We start from the raw sequence: 21,419 nt of genomic DNA, 5'->3' as shown, positions 1-21,419 counted from the left end.
TGCTTTAGCAACTTCAACACAGCACTGTTCTGGATATCTGGACTACCAAAAATATGTCTAAATCATGACTCCAGTATCTAAATTATTTAAACACCAACGGGAACAACAAGATATTAATATTAAAAAATAATGCATATTAATGCCAAAATAGTGGTCCGTCCTCTCATTAGTTTCTCCAATTTCCTTTCTTTCTTCTTCCCTCAAATATTTACTGAGCATCCATTACTTGACAGGCCCTGCAGAAACCTCTTTATTTTTAAACCCCTCTAGCCCCACTTAGACACTTTACTTTCTAGGAAAGATGACAGCAGTGGTCATTAACTTCAATAATTAAAACGAGGTTTTACTTCTCAGGGCTTTTGCTTCCCTTAGATTTAAATATGAGTAACATTCTAGCTCCCCTCCCCTCGCCTAGTAATTCCTCCGCCCCCACCTACCCTTCCTCTAAAGAACATTATTCCAACACTCACAACCACATATCCCTTCCCCGCTTCTCGGAGCCCTCACAGCACTCCCCGTTTTTGTACCATTTTCCCGCATTTGATAGCGTCAGAAGACTGTCTTGAGAAGTAGGAAGGGGTTGAGAGACTGTACACTTGGAAGCCCCCGCGGCTGCCAGCCATGAGCTGTGGGGCCCTATGCAATCCCTCTCCCTGCCAGGGCCTCAGTTTCCTCGACTCGCAAGAAAAGAGGTGCTGCACTGGGGAACAGCTTCCCGTGCTTTCGAGTTTCCCGCCCCTGGAATCAGAGCAACCCCGCAGCCGGCGTCAGCTTCCAGAGACAGCCGGAGACTCAGGGAGCCCTGAATGAGGCCAGCCCGGGTCCCTCTCGAGCGTGGCCCGATAGCCTAGGGGGCAGGGAGGATGAGTGGGCCCCGAGGCCCGCGAAACCGGGGCGACTCACAGTGAGCGGCGTTCTCCACGAGACCGCGCAGCGCCTTCAGGTCGGAACCCGCTCGCAGATCCAAATCCGCGAACGCCGCCATGCTGCAGTCACATGACCCCGCGCGCGCTTCTGCGCAGCCGCGGGGCCCGCCCCCTGGGGCATGCTGGGAAGTGCAGTCCGCCCCTCCCGCCAGCGGACTAAGTGGGTTTCCCGGGTTCCTGGCTCGCTTTCAAGAACCAGCAGAAGTTAGTGTGTGGAGATCAACAGTCTCACTTCAGTCCTTCGTCTCCTTAGGAATGAGAATGCTTTACCATGAAATAATGTAGACAGTGATTCTTTCGAAATGTAAGTATACAAAATCTATTGCGCGCCTACCATGAACCAAACGCTTTTGCTAAGTGCTGGAAACCCTTCTTAAAAAGTCATTAGGAACTTGTGTTTCTTTCCCTCCCCTAAAGTCCATTTGCTGTCTAAAATGTGCTTAACGGGAAGATGGGGAAACCGACCTGACAAACTTGAAAGACGACTGTCCGAGAGAAAAGGTCGCTTTGCCCAATCAGAACTAGCGGTGTCGCAACACGCTGTCTCTATTACAGTCCCCAAACACGAGATGGCAGGGCTCTCTCTAGGATGCGTGGTTATCTCCAACACTGGTTTAGGCAAAAACAAGTTAGATGAGGGAGGTGCAAAACTGAAATGTCTTACAATTTTCCATCTGAGGAATGTTCAAAGTGGTATATATCCCACATATTTGATGTTTCCACACTTTTGAACTTAGTATAAATGAACTCTTGAAGATTGATAAGTCAATTATCCTAGAACATAAAACTGTGGAATTGTAGTTTACATCAGTGCTTCTCCAGCTGTCTGTGATGAGGGGTCAGTCACCTCCCCTGCAGCCCCATTCTTCCAGGACCAGTAGGTGATCCATTGTGCATTACCAATAGGCAGCTCTGGCCTCAAAAGATTAATCTGATAACATCTGAACTGCGCTATACTTGGCTGAATAAGAAGAGTCCACTAATTGGGGGCTTGGGTATCCAGACAATGCTGAAGGGCTGTGAAAGTTTCTAAACATTTTCGGTTTCTGTACTAACTTATCACACACAGCACACAGATCACTCTGGTCTACGGGCCACATCTTGATTTGTACTCCTTTCTTAGTCTCAGAAGGGAATTTTAAGAGCCATCTGTTCCATGTAGTAGCATGCAATTCTCCTGGTTAAATTTCACAAAGAAGAAAAATCTTTTGCTTTCCCAATGCTTGATATTTCCTAAGTAAGAACAGAAAAAAAATTTTCTTCTGAAAATAGAACAAAGTCGTATAAAGCAAACCCTTTGCTTTTCATTGGAAAGTCTAGTGTTAATTGTACAGGCTTCTTCACCTATGATCACAAAATCTAGATTGGTCTGAAATATGTCCAATGTGTGATGAAGGTGAATCAGATGACTCATTATTTGATGCCAGCATTAGACTACAAAGGGCCTCTTTCTTTGAAAGCCATGGTGCTGATGCTGTAATTCTATCCTTTAGACTTCTTTTCTGTACCCTTTAGACATCTTCACCGTGCACCTAGGTGATGAAGAAGAAAAAGGACGAGAAGGAAAATGAATAGATAACAGTCATAAGCATTTATTGAGGGCAAGCCTGTTGGCTAAGTAATTACCTGCATATTTTATTTTCAAAGCAACTGTAAGTTCAGTACTGCTTTTTAGCAACATCTGCATTTTACATCTGAGTCATCTAAGGCTCAGGTAATCTGGTGGAACTCCATCTGGATCCAGGGGGTTTGGTTCAGTTCTCACTTCGTGTACTGTCTCCTGGGCAAAGCAAGCAGAGAGGAGAATTGGAGGATGGGAAGGGAGGAGGGGGAGAAGAGAAAAGAAAAGAAGAAGAGAATGGAGGGCTGGAGGGAGAGGAAAGAGGAAGTAGGAAGGGAGGGGGAGGAAGGGAAGGAGGTGGAAGAGGGGAGGAGGAGTGGGAAGAGGGCAGAGGGAAGAGGGACTAGGGGAGAGGAGCAGGTAAGAGGGGTGAGAAGTTGGTCTGGAGAGATAGGTGAGGCAGCAAGGATCTGGAGTTAGAAGAAGATCCTGGAAATTTCTGACTGGAAGATAATAGTACTGTATAAATATTCTACGTACTTCCTATCTGCTGTCCAATTTAATCCTCACAAATTAGAGCAGGCAGAGAGCTAGATGAGAGCAGAGAAGGGGTTGGGGACAAATGGCAGGAAACCATACATCTTGTAAACAACAGGAGTCCTTGGGCAGACAGAAAAGCAGGAACCTCTGGCTGATAAGAAACTATACATTTTAGAGTGACAAGTGTCCTGGAGGCAGACAAAGAAAGGTGGGAAAAGGCAGAAATCTCTGGCATCTGAATGTAATCACTTGTTCATTATGCCCTCATTACAATAAAATTAGCCTTGCAGATTGGAAGTACCCATCATGTACGGACATCATGACACTCCCAATCCAGACTAAATAAAGACAAAACTCCCTCCTCCCCTCAGAAACCTGGAGCTGGGATGAAAATCAGGGAATATGACACCAAACCCCTCCCTCCCCAGTGAATGTTCTGCTCATTCATTTTTATACCCTATATAACCAGTTTGCCAAAGAAACTCAGCACAGCTGCTCACTGAGTCTGCGCCCTCTCCCCTTGAGAGTGTACTATCAGTTAATCAATCCCCACTTTCCTTTCTTGACCTCCATCTCGTTTCTGAATTCTTTCTGTGATGAGACAAGAACCTACTCTCCGATAACACAACCAGTCAATGAGAGAGAGATTGTTATTCCTGTTACATCAAGTAGGAGTCCAGGGCTCAAAGAAGATGACTCCTCAGTCATTTCCTCTTCCTTGGAGAGCTAAGGAAGAGAAGGTGGGCTTTAGCATCCAAAGCAACCTTCAAGCCCTTCTCAGTCTCCCTGGGGACCTCTCTTTCTTGGGTGGTTCCTGAATATCAGTGCATGCTCAGGTGGTCTTTGGCCTTATCCTCTTCTTACTTGGTTCACCATTCCTGAGTGAGCCAAGAAATGCTATTCTGGACTTCTGTCCTCTGTCTGCTTAAGGCTGAAGTGGGGCAAGGCAAGAAAGCAGTGTCAATAATATGATTTACATAGATGTGTCAGGAACATCTGGCAGGATCTGCTCTTCCAGATTGAGGGGGGAGTTGGGGAGATTTGGAGAGGATATAGGACAGTTTCCCAGAGGAGGTGATGCTTGAGTTATATTTTGATGCAAGAAATAGAGGAGCGACAAGATGCAGGAGTCTGGGGTATATCCAGAACTCAGTCAAAAGTTGAAGATTTAATAAATGAACCAGTGACTTCTTGTTCACCTTCATACCTATGTCAACACAGTTGTAGCACTGTTGGGTGTATTCAGTTACCTAAACACATGGCCAAAAAATTTACTGAACTGTGCAGGTGGTGGGCCAGCAACCCAAATGAAACCCCCTCTCTTGTTCCCCATGATGGAGCACTTACTGGAGCTGCTGTGCAGATCAGAAAAAAGATATCCTTCCTCTAGGCAGACTCACATTGGCCTCTATTCACCACATGACTGGTAAGTTGGTACAGTGACCCACTTGCCCAGAGGCCCTGGAAAAGTATACTAGAGGATTTGATCGCTGAACCTAGAACTCAAATGGAACTCCACAGGACATCACCAATCCAGGGAGCCTTTCTCAATAACTCCTCCCTTGTCTTCTGGCCTTCCCTCAGAAACTCTCCTTACTGACCTGATATAAGAATTTGTCCGCCTTCTAGGCTGTAACACTGCTTGCAATGTTAGGGGTTTTTTTTTAATGAAATTAAGATGAAAGTGAAATATTTTTTATATCTATGTTTCTATTGAAAGTTTGAAAATGAAAGGCAGGTGAAGAAATCTTATATATTATAAAACTTAGCATTGTGAACTAAGGAGTATTCCTACCATCTTTAAGATGCAAAGTATGCCTATGACCAAAGAATACAACTGAAGACATCATTATGAAAGAAATCAAAAGGAGAGCTATGATTGGTATCTGGAAAAGACATGTGATGGGAAACTTAGTGAATGGAAAGAAAAGGGCCGAAATTGCAATAGGGTTGGTTGTTTAATGCAAGTAAAATAAATGACTGTATTAGTGTTAGGGTCCTCCAGGGAAACAAAACCAAGAGAATATGAATATATAAGTATATACATACATACGTACATAGAGACAGAGACAGAGACAGACAGAATGAGAGAGATAGAGGCCAAGAAAGAGACAAAGAAAGGGGGAGATTTTTAAAAAGAAGTTGGCTGGTGTGATTTTGGAGGCTGACAACCCCAAGATCTGCTGTTGTCAAGCTAGAGACCCAGGACAGTTGATGGTATAGTTCCTCCAAAGGCAGGCAGGCTCAAGATTCAGGGAGAGCTGATATTTCAGTTTGAATCCAATGATAGCAACATGCCCACTGGAAGGCACTGGAATCCTCCCTTATTAGAAGAAATGTTGGTTCTTGTGTTCTATTCAGGCCTTCAACTGATTAGATGAAGCCCACCTACATTGTAGAGGTTAATCTGCTTTACTCATTCTATTGATTCACATGCTCATCTCATTCTGGAAAACCTCATGCACAAGGCCAGAAAAATGTCTGACCAAATGTCTAGGCACCCCATTGCCCAGTCAAGTTGATAAAACCATTGCTGTGATGCTGCCTTGAAATTGTTGCTTATTAAGTGAAAAAAAAATTGCTCAGGCAGCTAAAACTTTTTGACTGAATACTAATTTGCTAAGAATAGTTACTGAAGGCAAAGAACAGGTCCTCAACAGAAACTAGCATTGCATTCCCCTCTCCTCCAGTGTACTGATGAAACTTCTGCTTGAGCTGAAATTTTAGCTCTGTGAATTCTTTGGTCCCTCCAGGCAGAGCCAATGTTCCTTTCCTCTGGGATCCCATGTCTTGGGTTCATATCTATGAGGCTTTTCACATTGCACTGTAACTAGTCTGTCACTTTCGCCAGATAGTGAACATCCGTAGGGTGGAGAATTTGCCTTATTTATTCATCCCTGGCACTTAGCACAGTGCCTATTAATACTTAGCTGGTACATGTTTATTAAATGACTGAAAGAATAGATCAGGGATAGTTTTGCATGGAAATGGGGACATGAACCTGATGGCAATTTTCATTTCAGATATTATTTTGAACACTATAGAAGGATTCCTCAAATTCTACAGGGGATTAGAAAATGTAGAATAAAATGGATCCTATCTATTCTTCAACGAAAGACTTTCTTACTTTCTATTCTGATTATGTTTAAATACCACATGTCCCTCTAGCTTCTGCCCAAGTCCCTGCTACTCTTTTGAATAAAACTACTCCAAAAGTTGTCTATTATCCCAGTTACCATTTGCTCTCTTCTCATGATCTCCTGAACCCAGTCTAGTCCACTTTTGTTCCAACCACTCCATTGAAATAGTTCTTTCCCTACTTGGCATTTGACTTAGTTCACCAATCTCTTCTCCTTGAAACATCTTCTCTGACTTTGAGCATCCAAGCTCTCTTAGTTCTCCTCCTAACTCAATGTCTCCTGCTCAGTTTTTTTGGGGTCTCTCTTCTTCTGCCTGACTCCAGAATGTTGGCACATCCTAGGGTGAATTCCTCATCCCTTTTCTCTATCTACTCTTCTGCTTGAGAGATCTTCTCTTGAACTTGTATCTAACTATCTGACATCTCCTCCTAACATGTCCTTTGAAAAAAGAACTCCTAAAATAATACCTTGTGTGTATTAGACACTCAATGAATGTTGACTCAGTCAATGAGTGAATGCTCGTGTGATCTGTTTTTCTTTCAGTTGAAGAACTTAATTTTTTTTTTCATTAGTCCTTCAGGTTTGGACCATGGTCGCTGACCTTGTCCAATTTGTTCCTTGAAAAAAGCCTTCTGTGGAAATTCTCTTATTGTGGAATTTGTATTGAGGAATAGATTCACCACTAGAGGGTGTGCAAGTACCACTTACATTGCAAGATGAACAAAAAATTGAGTAATTAAAAAAAGAATAAGTGATCTTGGAACTATCCTTTCTCTGATTCTTTGTTCATCTTTTTAATTGTTGTTGAGGACAATTTTTAAAGAGTGCATTTATTTTGTAAAGAGAATGAAAATTTTCTAAAGGGAAATTTTCAAAGGAAAAAAAGTACATTTTTGTAGTTAGCATTAAGGGAAAATGCAAGTGAAAGTATCTTAATTAAAGGACACATCTGAATTAAAACACGATTCATGATTTACTTTTAAGCTGAGGAATTATTTTAAATCATGAACGACTCTTGGTTATAGGCATTTTTCTACTCAATTTGTTTGATGAGTGTTTATTGAGCACCTAGTATGGGGCAAGAATAAGAAAATATCCTTGGCTTTGGGGAGTTCACAGTCTAATGGAAAAGACACTCATATAAACATAAAGCATAATGTAATAGAAAGTGTTATCATAAAGATCTGAAAAAAGTGCTTTAAGAGCTTGGAAAGGATGAGACTGGCCATGGTGAGGGGAATTGTCACAGAGAAGGGGACATTCTTGTGTCCCAGACTAACTGCTTTTGTCCCAACTGGGCCTCCCAATGTCTGTGTTGACAGATTTTAGTCCTCATCACTAGGATGTGTGTTCTGTCTCTGTGCTAATGCTCTAGAGCCCGACTGGTCCACAGGGTAGTACTTGGATATTTATATACACTAATTTTAGCCCTAGACCTGTCTAAGCATTGTTTTCCTAGTCTTTTCGCATCCAGTTCTGGGGTCGACACCCAGACAATGAGTTGAGTTGAGCTGAGTGAGCCAATGGGGTGTACAGGTAAACAGCTGAAAAACTTGGAGAAGTGCAAGAGTATATACACACAGCTGACTCACTATGCTGTACTCCAGAAACAGACATGTTGTAAATCAACTATACTTCAATAATAATAATTTTAAAAAGTAGCCTTTTGGGAAGTCAGCCACATTAGACATTAGAAATCACTGGAGCCCCAGTCAGTATAATGTTAGTATATTTAACTGACCAATGTGTTGCAAGCTTTATTTTACTTGTTTCTTAAAGCAAATCTGGACTGTCAGAGTATGCTGGTTTATGGGAAAATAAACTCGCGTAAGCTTATGTCCTACGGATGGGTATGTGTGGGTCTGCAGAGATATGATTAAGCATATGCATTTAGATGAGTTAGATGAGTACCTACAGGGAAGAAGAGCTTATAAATAGATGCTTATAATTCCTATTATAGGATGTGGCTGCTGTTCTGTACTCCCCCAGAGCAATTCTGAGAGCAGGAGATTGCCAGTTGGAAACATCAGAAAGCTGTAGTTTCAGATGCCCTCGCTGACAATTTTATGAGAATGCTGTTATAGGAAATGAGAGTCTAGACAAGGTTTTGTCCTTTTTAAAGTGGAAGAGTTATTTTTTTTAATGGAAGAAATAAAAAGGATAAAAACTAAAGACATGATTTGATTTAGAGGCCAACACTTCTCTTATTATTTCCAATATAACTGCCAGAGGAGGCTGGCAGGGGGAAGGTGAAGGCATCTTGATATGAATTTTAAAACCCCAGGAAACCAAGGACAGAACAACAAATTTAGGTGAATGTTTAGGTCTTTTTATGAATATTTTGTGAAGCTGTATCTTTAGCTTTTGTGTGTGTGTGTGAGAATACTATGGAAAAGTATCCATGAGATTTTAGCATTTTTATTAGGATATGATTATTTGTTAGTCAACGTTAGAGGGAAACTGAAAGAATTTCAAATTGCTCTGTCTGAATTTTGGAATGATACAATGATAGATGAAATTTAAACTCAATGTTTAAACCAGGTAATGCTGCAGAAGCAGAGATTTTCAATAACTGTGTTTATGCATTGTGACAGCTTCTAAGTTAAAAACCTAGCAACTCTAAGGAGGTACACTCAGCCATCACCAGAGATAGTATAACCGAGATAACTTCTCTACAAAAAGGGGAGTTTGGACCTGATGCTATATTGAAAATGGAAAAAGTAAATCCGAAGGTAGTATTTTACTAATTATTTGGTGCATTTATATGTCTACAATTAAAAGAACAAAAGCAAAATACATCAGAAGCTGCTATGAAACACAAGTGGGCTAAATAAGGTCTGGCCAGAGTGTAGGTGGGAAATAATACTGACAGTAGATTCAAATAAAAAAGGTTGCTTTTCAAATTCTTTGTATAATTAATTAGCATGGAATATTATAGTATAAAATTAAATTTAATTATAATGTAATATATAATTATACTTAATTAGAATGTATAATTAAAAGAGCCAAGACAGAACGTAAGCTGACCCTGATCAGAGTCCTCTATGGGAGGGGAAAAAAGTGAGAAAAATCAAAATGAATTAAAATAAATTAAAAAGTTAAAGTGAGGAAAATCAAAAGTATCTGGTGAAATTCAACCACCTTCAGGAATTTTTTGGAGGCCTTGACACAATTCTAAACCTCAAAACAAAAAACCTGAGATGTTTCAGTGTAGTCATGTATAATCTTGGACAAGTCATTCAACTTGTCCCAGCCTGTTTCCCTCTCTGTATTGAAGGGGGAACAAATGGGTTCTGAGATGCCTTCCAGCTGCATACTAGTTTTCTTTGGTCTGAACTTATGTTTAATACTAACAGAAGTAAGGCTGAAGAAAGCTCCTCACCCATCCTCTTAACTATTAAATAGGATTGCTTTGTGGTCTACATGTTCTCTTCCACTCTTCCTCTGAGGAGATGTATTGATCGATTTACCCCAGACAGAGGAGAGTCCCTGACAAGTTCATAGTAGTGAAAGAGCTGTGAACATTGGCCCATGATTGAGGGATGTTTTTTCCACTTAAAAAATACTGTTCTTTGAATGTGCAGAGGGAAAAATATGGACCTAGTAATCAGATAAACCTGGGTTTGAAACCTATTACTTACCAGCTGATTGCAATAGCAACCGTGTTTCTTTATCTGGAAAGAGGGCTAATACCCATCTTGAAGGATGAAGGAGAGCGTTAGCACACATCTCAATACATTTTGTGGTTTCCATTCTTTTTCTTCTTATTTATGATCCTCCAGGGCCTAACTAGAAAAGAAAATAGATTTGATTATTTTTAGAGTCTTTAAACCAAAGAAATCACTGCTAACTTCCGATAAAAATCTTTAAAACAAAATGAGTGAAATGGAAAGTCTCATAAATAGTAAAAATCAGCCACTCTGACAGCGTTTGAATGCCAAGGGGATTTTAGGCAGTAGGCATTAAATCAACATACACCTCCAGGATTCTTCTGCAGAACATTGTAACCGGTCATTTCTTCTCTTCTGTGCCAGATTTCCAGAATGCCATAGGAAAATTAACCCTCACTTCAATATATTAGGCTCTGAAGTCTGAATATAAAAGCAGCAAAGGTCTATTTTCAAAGCCGAAAGGCCTGTTTTTAGACGCCTGGAGGGTTTGCCGGAATGGGTTTAAGCCCTCTGGAGGTCCCTTTCCCAGAACCCCCAGCTCCTCCTCAGTGCCAGGACCCGAAGGCGTCCCTCTCCACACACCCCCTTTTTTTCCTTCTTCTGAGCTCCCACCCCTCACCCCCTTCAGCTGCTTCTCCTTTTCCATCTTGGCTTTCTCCCATCACTGGTCAAAATAGGAAACGTAAGTATCTGTTTGTTGCTTAGTGTAGCGCTAGAAAGATTTTTTTTTTTAAGATTTTAAAAATTCCTCTCCTGGTTCTTCATTTTGCAATGAGTCCGAACGTCGGCTGGGTCCCTAGTCCTCCCTACCGAACTGTCGTGTACTAGTGTAAGAGGGTTCGGGTCTGTCCGAAAAGGTCTGAAAAACCTCCTGCCGCAAGGAAGGATCCCGGAGCGAAGAGCCTCGGGATCCCGGGAGGCGCGTGGAGCGCCGCCCCCCGCCCAGTGGGGAGGCGCGGGAGAAGCGGCGGCCCCTGCCCAGCCAGGAAAGCCTGTCCGGGAGCCTGGGGGGCGCGGGCGGCAGCCGGCGGCGGCAGCGGCAGCGGCAGCGGGGACGCGGCACGGCTGCCGCAGGGGAGCGGCGGGAGCGGCGGCGGCGGCGGGCGCGAGGGGCGGGGCGCACTCCGCAACTTCTGCCGCTGCCTCCTGGGCGCTCTCGGCGGAGCCGCGCGGCGGCTGTGGGTTGCGGGTTGCGGGCTGCGGGACGGCCAGCCGAGCCCGGCCCGCCAGCCTGCGAGCCCGCGCGTCTCGGGCGTCCGTCGGGTGCTGGAGGAGCCTCCCGCAGGGAGTCCCCGGGCGGCCGCGCTCCCGCGTCGCCCGCTGCGGCTGGGGGACCCGGACTTGTGGGGCCGCAAGGCCGAGTCGGGGCGCCCCCCAGCGGCCGGCACGGGCCCCATGGCTGGGCTGAGAGGAGCGGAACCTGCGAGGTGAAGCCCCCGGGCCGGCAGCAGCCGGAGCGCGTGGCGCGGGCGCCGACTCCATGGGCAGCGGCGCACAGCGGCACGATGATGGACGTTAACAGCAGCGGCCGCCCAGACCTCTACGGGCACCTCCGCACCTTTCTCCTGCCAGAGCTGGGGCGCAGGCTGCCGGACCTCAGCCCCGACGGCGCCGGCCCGGTCGCGGGTTCCTGGGCGCCGCACCTGCTGCACGGGGTCCCAGAGGTGACGGCCAACCCCGTGCCCACCTGGGACGCACCCCCAGACAATGTCTCCGGCTGCGGGGAGCAGATCAACTACGGCAGAGCCGAGAAAGTTGTGATCGGCTCCATCCTGACGCTGATCACGCTGCTGACGATCGCCGGCAACTGCTTGGTGGTGATCTCGGTGTGCTTCGTCAAGAAGCTCCGCCAGCCCTCCAACTACCTGATCGTGTCCCTGGCGCTGGCCGACCTCTCGGTGGCCGTGGCGGTCATGCCCTTCGTCAGCGTCACCGACCTTATCGGGGGCAAGTGGATCTTTGGCCACTTCTTCTGCAACGTCTTTATCGCCATGGACGTCATGTGCTGTACAGCCTCGATCATGACCCTGTGCGTGATCAGCATCGACAGGTAAGGGCCTGGCCGCCCCGTCCCGGGGTCCGGCTGGGGATGCGCTGGCAGCTTAGCCCCGCGCGCTCGCTTTTCTTTCCTGGGAGGATAAACCAGACTTCACGGCGGGATGAAGGGCTGCACTTAAAACATAACCCCCCACGCATCAACCCTACACCAACCAAACAACTTCAGTTACAGCCTAGTCCATATACACCTTTAAAAGAAGAGCTCGAAATGTTCTGGTTTACTGTAGTGAGAATTTTAAGACCAAAGTTAAGAGTATTTTAAAAGCATTAGCAGTTCCACCAGGGGGTCCCTTGGCTTGGTTTTCAGAAGGAAGGGATTTGATCTCCTTTGAGCTTGACAGACCCTTGCTGTGAGCCTGAAAGAATCAATTCTTAACTTTAAGAAATCAGCAGGAGAAAAGCCACCTTGCTTCCCTGATTGTAGGAGCTACTTCCCAGGCCAAAGTAAAGACCTAGGGTGGCCCATGAATTGAGGGTCTACACGTCTTAACGTTGCCCCTCTCTGATTGCTGATTCTGAATCACGTTCTTTTGGAAGCCCGGTTTTAGCGTTCTGCCAGGCTGTCTGTATCCGACAGGCTTACTGGAGTCCACCTTACTCCCTGTCTGAATGGTTGGCTCTAGCATTTCATCATATCCCTTAGGAATCTTCTCTTGAGAACTCCCCCACTGGAGTAATTGAAACAGAGGCTGACCATCTGTCAGAGATGCTGGGGAAAAAAAGTCCTGTCTTGGGTGTCAGATTAGAATAGCAGCCCCAACAAGGTTTCTTCAGACTCTAGGATTACAGGATACTGCATTGGGGCTAGTGTTGGGTCCTAGAAATATTGTGCAGTTGACAACTCAAAGTGGTCCTGATGTTCTTTGGCCACAAAACAACTCTGCTTCTCTTGAAACTGAAATATTAAACTTTAATATTCATAATCAGAATTCTGCTGGTGTTTTAAAGCCAGCACAGGACTGGTATCCTGTTGAGCTTAATGATACAGAAAAATGGTAGCTTATTTTCTTAGTGGACCTATGGCATCTTTAAATGTGTAGAACTTCCAGCATAGGAGAAATAATTGATGCCTCCAAACTTAAAATGACAAGTGTTTCAAAGGATGGTCTAGCACAAAAATGAGATCTTTTTCCCCTCCTATTCCTCCCTGTAAACACTGCTATTTGTGTGTGTGTATCTGTGTGTGTTTTGTTATTTAACATGTTCTGCTGTTTCACTGCTTGGCCAGGGTCTAAAGTTACTGAAGAAAGGGGATATTTGCGGGGTGGGGAAGAATACATTGTAGTTGTATTTACTTAAAAGATCTAGATTATTTTTAAAAATTGATCCTGCCATTTTACATATTATGCTAGGAGCTTCTGACAGCAAACGAGGGATTATTTTTAAGAGTAGAGCACACACTACATATATGATACTATTAGCTCTAAACTTGACAGCTGAAGTTCTGAATTACTGTTATTAATAATGACAAAACCATATGCATTTACAGTCTGGCTGTGGCAACAGGAACTAGGAGAATGCACTCGATACATGTAGTAATTAATCAAGTAAAATGTACATGAATTAAAGCGTACAGGTCCTACTGTTCATCCAACCAAAACGGTGCTTTGTGCATGAATGGAGGGAGCCCTTTTAAATGGAACTTAGTGTGATAAAACAAGTAACAGTTTATGCTGGAAGTAATGCATTTATAATCCTTTTTTCTGTTTCATAATTGATAAATGATAAGTAAACAGCAGTGTGCTAATTTGTCTCCTAAGACAACTAGGTTTGGCTGGGACCATTCTGAGATTCCTGTACACAAGCTAAAGGCTTTTACTCATTATACACTTCTGGCTTAGCAGCAGCAGGAACATCTCCAGTACAGAGAAGAGGTTAATTCTTCTTGCCAGGAGCTTCTAATTTCTTCATCAGTCGCATGTGATTATCACAAATCGTGTTCATATAGGGATGTCGAGACTTATCTCTTAGTTTTTGATGGGAATTGCCCCGTTGGTAAATTCTGCTTAACAATTATTTTAGAAGTTGAACATGTCATTTATTTAGATAAAGAATTTATAACATTGGAAGCCACAAATTGCTCTTCTTCCAAGAACACACTGAACTAAAAACGAGCAAAAGGAAAATGCATTTACTATTGATTGGTTGATAAGGTGGATTATTTCTGAAAAGACTATTTTTTCTTTAGTTCCATTGTATAATATGACCAACGATATAAAAATGTGCTCAGAAAGTATGAAATGGTTTTAATCTTCATTGATTCCTCTATCCATTCCTTCCTGAGTACCTAATATAGGCTATGCTGTGCTTTGTACAGCATAAGCAAAGATGAGTAATAATATTCCTGCCTTTGAGCTCATGCTATATTGCAAGAATTTGGATATCTGTTGGGCATTCAACCTGTACAAAATTGAACCTTTGATTTTTCTTAACCACTCTGCATGATGCTGAGATGCTTTTCCAGCCATTTTCCACTGCAATTTCATGCCAGTCTTCACAGGTTTCAACACTCCCATCCTCACCCTTTATAGATAATGACTCATGATCACTGGAAAGGTGGCAGCCATTGGATGGAAACTCCTTTGTCTTTCCACTAGCCAAGAAACAATTTTTCCTGCATTTGTGCCCTTTCTGTTTCCTGCAGGAAGACATTGTGTCCCAGCAAAGACCAAACCACTTGCCTGCACATCCCATCCCCTTTCCCCTGCTGGAGGACTTTTGTGTTTTCCTTGATTACTCATCTAGTCTTTGTCTTTGGTGTTCGCTCTCAACAGCGTGGAGCTTGATCTTCCATTTTTAAGCCCTCCTTCCTGGGCCTCGCTTTTCCCTCCAGTTACTGCCCCACTTCACAGTTAATCTTCTGGAAGAACTGTGACCACAACCTGTCTTTATTTCCTTACTCCTCAGAGAGATGAGTTTGGCACTCACCAAGTCTACTGTCAATATTTTAACTGGCCTTCCTGCTTTCACTTCTCTCCACCCCTCATCCATTGCCTGTGAAGAAGCTGGAATGGTTTAGTTTTTTAAAAGTTGTTTTAAGTGAGTAACATTCACCTATAGTGAGATGCACAGATATAAATGTACATTTTGATGAGTTTTGACAAATGTCTATACCCATGTAACCAACATTTCAAATAAGATAGAGAATATTTTTTTCATCCCAGAAAGTTCCCATATGCCCCTTTTAGAATAATCTGTTAAAAACAGAAATCAAATTACCTTTTATATACAGTTTAAAAGGATGCAAAACAGTTCTATGTATTGTATAGATCAACTTAGACAAGGAGTAGAAGTATAAAATTGTATAGAGGAATGGTGAGCCCCAAATTCATGAGAGTAGGTGTCTCTGGTGGGGTGGGTAGATGTGTAAGGGAGTAACATGTATATCAATGATACTGGTCATGCTTTCTTTTTTTTGTATATATATGTTTTTATTGAAGTATAGTCAGTTTACAATGTGTCAATTTCTGGTATACAGCATAAAGTTTCAGTCATACATGAACATATAGTCATTTTCATATTCTCTTTCACCATAAATTACTATAAGATATTGAATATAGTTCCCTGTGATGTATGGTATGAACTTGTTCATCTATTTTATATATATATTAGTTAGTATCTGCAAATCTCAAACTCCCAATTTATCTCTTCCCACTGCCCTACCCCCTGGTAGCCATAAATTTGTTTTCTATGTCTGTGAGTCTGTTTCTGTTTTGTAAATAAGTTCTTTTGTCTTTTTTTTTATTAGATTCCACATATAAATGATATTATATGGTATTTTTCTTTCTCTTTCTGGCTTACTTCACTTAGAATGACAGTCTCCAGGTCCATCCATGTTTCTGCAAATGGCATTATTTTATTGTCTTTTATGGCTGAGCTGTATTCCATTGTATAAATATACCACAATTTCTTTATTTTGATGGACATTTAGGTTGCTTCCATTTCTTGGCTATTGTAAATAGTGCTGCTGTGAACATTGGGGTGCATGCATCTTTTTGAATTAAGGTTCCCTCTGGGTATATGCCCAGGAGTGGGATTACTGGATCATATGGTAAGTCTATTTTTGGTCTTTTGAGGAATCTCCATATTGTTTTCCATAATGGCTGCACCAAACTACATTCCTATCAACAGTGTAGGATGGTTCCCTTTTCTCCACACCCTCTCCAGCATTTATCGTTTGTGGACTTCTGAATGATGGCCATTCTGACTGGTGTGATGTGATACCTTATTGTAGTTTTGATTTGTGTTTCTCTGATAATTAGTGATATTAAGCATTTTTTTCATCTGCCTATTGACCATTTGTATGTCTTCATTGAGAGAATTGCTTGTTTAGGTCTTCTGCCCGTTTTTGAATTGGGTTGTTTGTTTTTTTCTTACTAAGTTGTATGAACTATTTATATATTCTGGAAATTGAGCCCTTGTCAGTCACATCATTTGCAAATATTTTCTGTCATTCCATAGGTTGTCTTTTTGTTTTGCTTATGGTTTCATCTGCTGTGCAAAAGCTTTTAAGTTTAATTAGGTCCCATTTGTTTATTTTTGCTTTTATTTCTATTGCCTGGGTAGACTGCCCTAGAAGCACATTGCTAAAATTTATGTTAGATAATGTTTTGTCTATGTTTTCTTCTAAGAGGTTTATAGTGTCCTGTTTTATGTTTAAGTCTTTAAGCCATTTGAGTTTATTTTTGTGTATGGTACGAGGGAGTGTTCTAACTTCGCTGATTTACATGCAGCTGTCCAGTTTTCCCAACACCATTTGCTGAACAGACTGTCTTTATTCCATTGTATGTTCTTTCCTCGTTTGTCAAAGATTAATTGACCAAAAGTTTGTGAGTTTATTTTTGGGCTTAATCTTGGTGGTTGATACAGTCTTGTTATTCTTTGTATAATTTTCTGTATGTCTGAAGTACATTTCTTAAACTTCTTTCTGGAAATAGATATAGAAAAGTGAACAATGCTATATGTAGAGTTTGATGCATTTCCACAAAGTAAACACATAGATGTAATCTGCAACTCAAGCAAGAAATTGAACATTATCTGCCTCCCAGTGATCCCCTCTTGCTCTTTCCCAGTTTCTAGTACTCCCAGAGATAACCAGTGACCTGACTGTTAGCATCATGAATTAGTTCTTGGTCAGAACCTCATAAAATAGAATGGTATATTATGTATTCTTAAATCTGGCTTCTTTTGCTCAATATGATGTCTGTGTGATTCATCCATAGTTTTTAGCCTGTCAGTACTTTATTCTTTTTTTTTTTCTGAGGAGTATTCCATTTAATTTGTTTATCAATTCACCTCTAGATGGACATTTGAATTGCTTCCAGTTTCTGTATATTACTAAGAGATTCTATAAATATTTATTTGTGTACAAGTCATTTTGTGGACATATTTTCATTTGTCTTAGGTAAATACAATACTGGATAATAAGGTATCTTATTTTAATTCTTTATACCCCTTCACATCTTTTGTCTTGTTGTTGTCATGCATTTTAATCTGCATATTTTAAAAACCTATTAAACAGTATTATTGTTATTTTAGACAATCAGTATTCTTATTTATCCACATGTTAACCTTTTCCATTGGTCTTTACTTTTACCTACATTACCATGCCTTCATTTGGAATCATTTTCTTATCAAGTTCAAGAATTTGATTCAATTAGACTTTCATTAGCATTTTTTAAAGTAAGGATTTGCTGGTGACAAATCCTCTCAGCTTGTACTTATCTGAAAATGCCTAGATTTTACTATCATTTGAATGATATTTTTCCTAAATATGGACTGTATTTGAGGTTTTTCCAGCACTTTAAAACGTTATTCCATTGTCTTCAGGCTTCCATCATTTTTGTTGAAAAATCAGTCATTAACCAACATTATTATTACTTCTTTGAAGATAATATGTCTTTTTTCCTCTGCCTGCTTTCAGGATTTTCTTTTTGTCTTTAGTTTTTATCCATTTTTCTATGCTGTTCCTTGGTCTGGCATTATTGATTATTGTCTGCTGTTAATTTGCTGTCAACCCTGCTGAAGTTCATAGTAATGCTCATATTTGTGTATTAATATCTCTAATCAGTTTGCTATTATCTCTTTAAATACTTTTACTGTCTCATCCTTTCTTCTTCTACATCTTCCAAGTTACGTAATTTAGATCTTTTTACTTTATCACCTATGTGTCTTACACTCTTTTCTTTCTTTTTCATTCTGCATTTTACTCTGTGCTTCAGTTTTGAAGAATTTCCACTTACCTTCCAATTTATTAATCATCTTTTCTGTCTAATATGTTTTACAGCCTATCTATTGAGTCCTTAATTTTACAGTCCATTTAATTCTTTTGCATTTAATTCTGTTTTTTTGCATTTGATACTGTATATTGATTCTAATTCTTGGTGAAAATTTTTGCCTTTTCACTGACTTTTCCAACTTGTTATATCTGAGTATATTTCTGAGTATATTCATCGTAGTTAGACTATGATTTCTAAGTATACCAATTGTAGTTAGACTCTTTTTCTACTAACTCTAATATCTGAGTAATTGTGTGTGATCTGTTTTTCTTACCCCCTCTGGATTTTGGGTTTGTGTCTTGATGTGCTTAATAAACTTTGATTGTATATGCAACATTTTATATGAAAAATTGCAGACATTGTAAATGATGCTGTTTTCTTCCAGAGAAAATAGCTGCTAGGCAGGCATATTGAGGGACTGATTATTGTAATCCAGTTAAGGACTTAGCTGACTTTAGGCTTTGTTTTAGTTTTGATGAATCTCTGTCTGCTGCTGGCCAATGCCTCTTTCTAGGGTGTAGCCTTCTTGGAATTTCAGTTGAGAGCATAGGGTTTTCTCAGTGACTTCTCTCGCTAGCTAATTCAGATCTCAATTTTTTTCCTCCCCTCAGCAGTGGGAGACTCTCAAAACTCCCACAGAAAAAATTTTGGGAGCTTCCTACCCAGCCAAGTGTTGAGCTTAGGTTTCGGCTCCTTCCTTCTTATTGGGATCTTGGTATCTCCCGTTTCTAATGTTTGTCTCTCTATCCTCAAGAGACTACCAATTTTTCTTTTGATATTTGTGCCTCTTAATAGCAAGCCCCTTCCCACTCACTAGTTTAAGCATATGTCCCAAGGGGAAGCGTGGCAGCAGAATTTTGGCTCGCCTGTTTGTGAGTCTCTCTGCCCCAGGATTTTGTCCCCTCAACTCCTGGTTGTCTCAGAAAGTCTGTGGTGCCTTCAAGCAGGTGTGTGTGTGTGTGTGTGTATGTATTTGTGCTTTACCCAGCTTTTCTAGTTGTTTTCAGCAAAAGCATTATTAGTCTGAAGCATTCAATAACCCCATCATAGGTACAAGTGAATGCGTCTCTGAAAGATTTTAAATATATACATTATAAAAATATAACCATGTGAATTTCCTGCTTAAAACCCTTCATTGGCTTTTCATTTCACTAGGAATACAATTCAGTCTTTAGCACATCTGCAAGGTCCCTGATTTGTTCCTGCCTTACTCTCCAACAGCAATTTGTACTGTATTTCATCTTGCTTTCCAGAGCATAGTCATATTGACCTTTTTCATTTTCTCCATCATGCCAGATTCTTTCCTACCTCAGGCACATTCCAAGCAAAGCCACCAATTAATCTATTTGCAAAACTATGATTTCATGTCGGTAGTTCTGTTCCCTAATACAGGGTTTTTGATCCCAAGTTGGAAAACTTAAAAGTGTTTAACCCTCTAAAATGGCAACAATTAAAATATCTGAAAAATACCAAATATTGGCAAGGATGTAGAGCAGAGGAAACTTTCATTCATTACTAGTGGGACTGTGAATTGGTGAACCACTTTGAAAATAGTTTGGCATTATCGTGTAATGTTGACAATACAGACACCCTATATGACTCTGTTATTTTAGCACTTCGTATACTACCAGAGAGACTCTTGTCACCAGAAGTCTTGTACAAGAGTGTTTATAATATCCACACATTTAGAATTCCCAAACTTGAAGTAATACATAAGTGTATCAATAGTAGAATGAAGAAATCAATTGTGGTATATTCATATAAGAGACTACTACTCAGTAGTGATTATCAAACTTGAACGTGCATCAGAAGTATCTAGAGGGCTTATTAAAACACAGATTACTGGGCCCCATTCCAAGAGTTTCTGATTCAGTAAGTCTGGGATGGAGCCCAATAACTTGCATTTCAAACAAATTCCCAGATGATTCTGATGCTCTTGGTTCTGAGACTTTACTTAGAAAACTGTTGCTGAAATGAAAATTGCTGTTGTAAAATGAATCTCGCAAAGTAATTTAAACAACTTTTTACGATTAAATTTTTGAAACGTATTTAAGAGCCAAGAGTATAGTATGTAGTATAAAGAGCCTAATCTCTCTACTGCCCACTTCAACAGTGATCGATTTTTGGCCAATTTATTCAACATATTCTTCACAACTCTTTCTTCTTCACAGTATTTTAATTCAAATTTCAGACATCATGTCATTTCACCTGTAAATACTTTGGGGCCCCAAACAGAATGCTGAACAAAAGCAGCAGAGTAGAAAAGAAGACATGTAATGCGATTTCATTCATATAAAAGTTGAAAGAAACAACATTGTTTAGAGACATACATACATAGAAATACTACAGAGAAGAAGGAAATACGTATCATGAGAACAAGGATAGTGGTTACTTCTAGGTGGGAAGGAAGGGGTTGTGATCAGGGAGGCATGCCTCCCAGGTGGTGTCACATTTTGTTTCTTGACTGTATCAATAGTTACGTCAGGGTCCCCTTTAAAAATTACTATTAAAATATCCATGTATATTTTAGGCACTTTTCTACACATGTATTTTGTTTTATATTAAAGGGATAAAAATATTTATTTGATGACATCTTGTGAGGTGTATACGGATTTACATCCGATGTATGATTAATACGAGCAGATGCAGTTATTGTTTGAATGCTGTCAGCATCCGTGAGTTTTTAGCTGCACATGTGAGGGCAGGGGTCATCTTTGGTTGATCCACTGTCACAGGAACTCACCTGGTTTGTTTACAAGAGCTGTAATCTTTAGTTCTGACAAGTGTCTGGCCGAAGCCTTGCTTCCTCGCCAGGTACTATGACTCATTCTTGTCGATCTGAGTTCTGCTCTTGACTTTCATTCTGCTGTGATCAGCAGTGCAGGGTGCTGGATCCCCTTTCTCTTTGAAGGCAGTCATCCTTGCTCATATCTAAAATTGATTTTTAGCTGGTATATATACTCTGAGAGTGGGAAGGATCCTCTTCTTTTTTGTCTTTTTCTCCATCTTGTCCCTGGACTGTAAATCTGGTGGCTCTAGCTCTGGCTCTGGCTCTGTCCGGTCAAAACAGGCAACCAGGGCCACTCTGGAGAAGGAGGAGGAGTGTGCTGGGAGGGTCCTGGAGGATTGTGGGCTCCACTAGATTGCCAGACCCTGACTTCTTAACTAAGGGATGAATAGATCCCACCCTGTTGTCTGTCACAGCTGCTAAACCTCTGTGCCCGTTTCTGATCCTACTCACTCAT

The 21,419-nt window shown here is 41.2% G+C and overlaps 2 protein-coding genes across 6 annotated transcripts in view; one reads left to right on the top strand and one right to left on the bottom strand.

The window, feature by feature from the left end:
- Window positions 1-1,001, bottom strand: part of RPP30 (ribonuclease P/MRP subunit p30) — a 31,253-nt gene extending 30,252 nt beyond the window's left edge. For all 4 annotated transcript variants that reach the window (XR_012077487.1, XR_012077488.1, XM_006211045.4 and 1 more), the window contains exon 1: window positions 904-1,001. Coding sequence is in view for 2 of the 4 variants with exons in the window: in XM_006211045.4 (XP_006211107.2) it covers window positions 904-985 (82 nt within the window). In the remaining 2 variants the exon portion in view is untranslated. The remainder of the gene's footprint in view (window positions 1-903) is intronic.
- Window positions 1,002-11,231: 10,230 nt separating this feature from the next.
- HTR7 (5-hydroxytryptamine receptor 7) overlaps window positions 11,232-21,419 on the top strand; it is an 82,962-nt gene continuing 72,774 nt past the window's right edge. For both annotated transcript variants that reach the window (XM_006211046.4, XM_072971584.1), the window contains exon 1: window positions 11,232-11,888. In XM_006211046.4, coding sequence (XP_006211108.3) covers window positions 11,344-11,888 — 545 coding nt within the window. In that variant the 5' untranslated portion in view covers window positions 11,232-11,343. The remainder of the gene's footprint in view (window positions 11,889-21,419) is intronic.

Source organism: Vicugna pacos, chromosome 11, assembly GCF_048564905.1.
Source record: "Vicugna pacos chromosome 11, VicPac4, whole genome shotgun sequence".
Lineage (NCBI taxonomy): Eukaryota > Metazoa > Chordata > Mammalia > Artiodactyla > Camelidae > Vicugna > Vicugna pacos.
The sequence above is the reverse complement of the archived record's forward strand: the minus strand, read 5'-3'. Positions and strand labels throughout refer to the sequence as shown.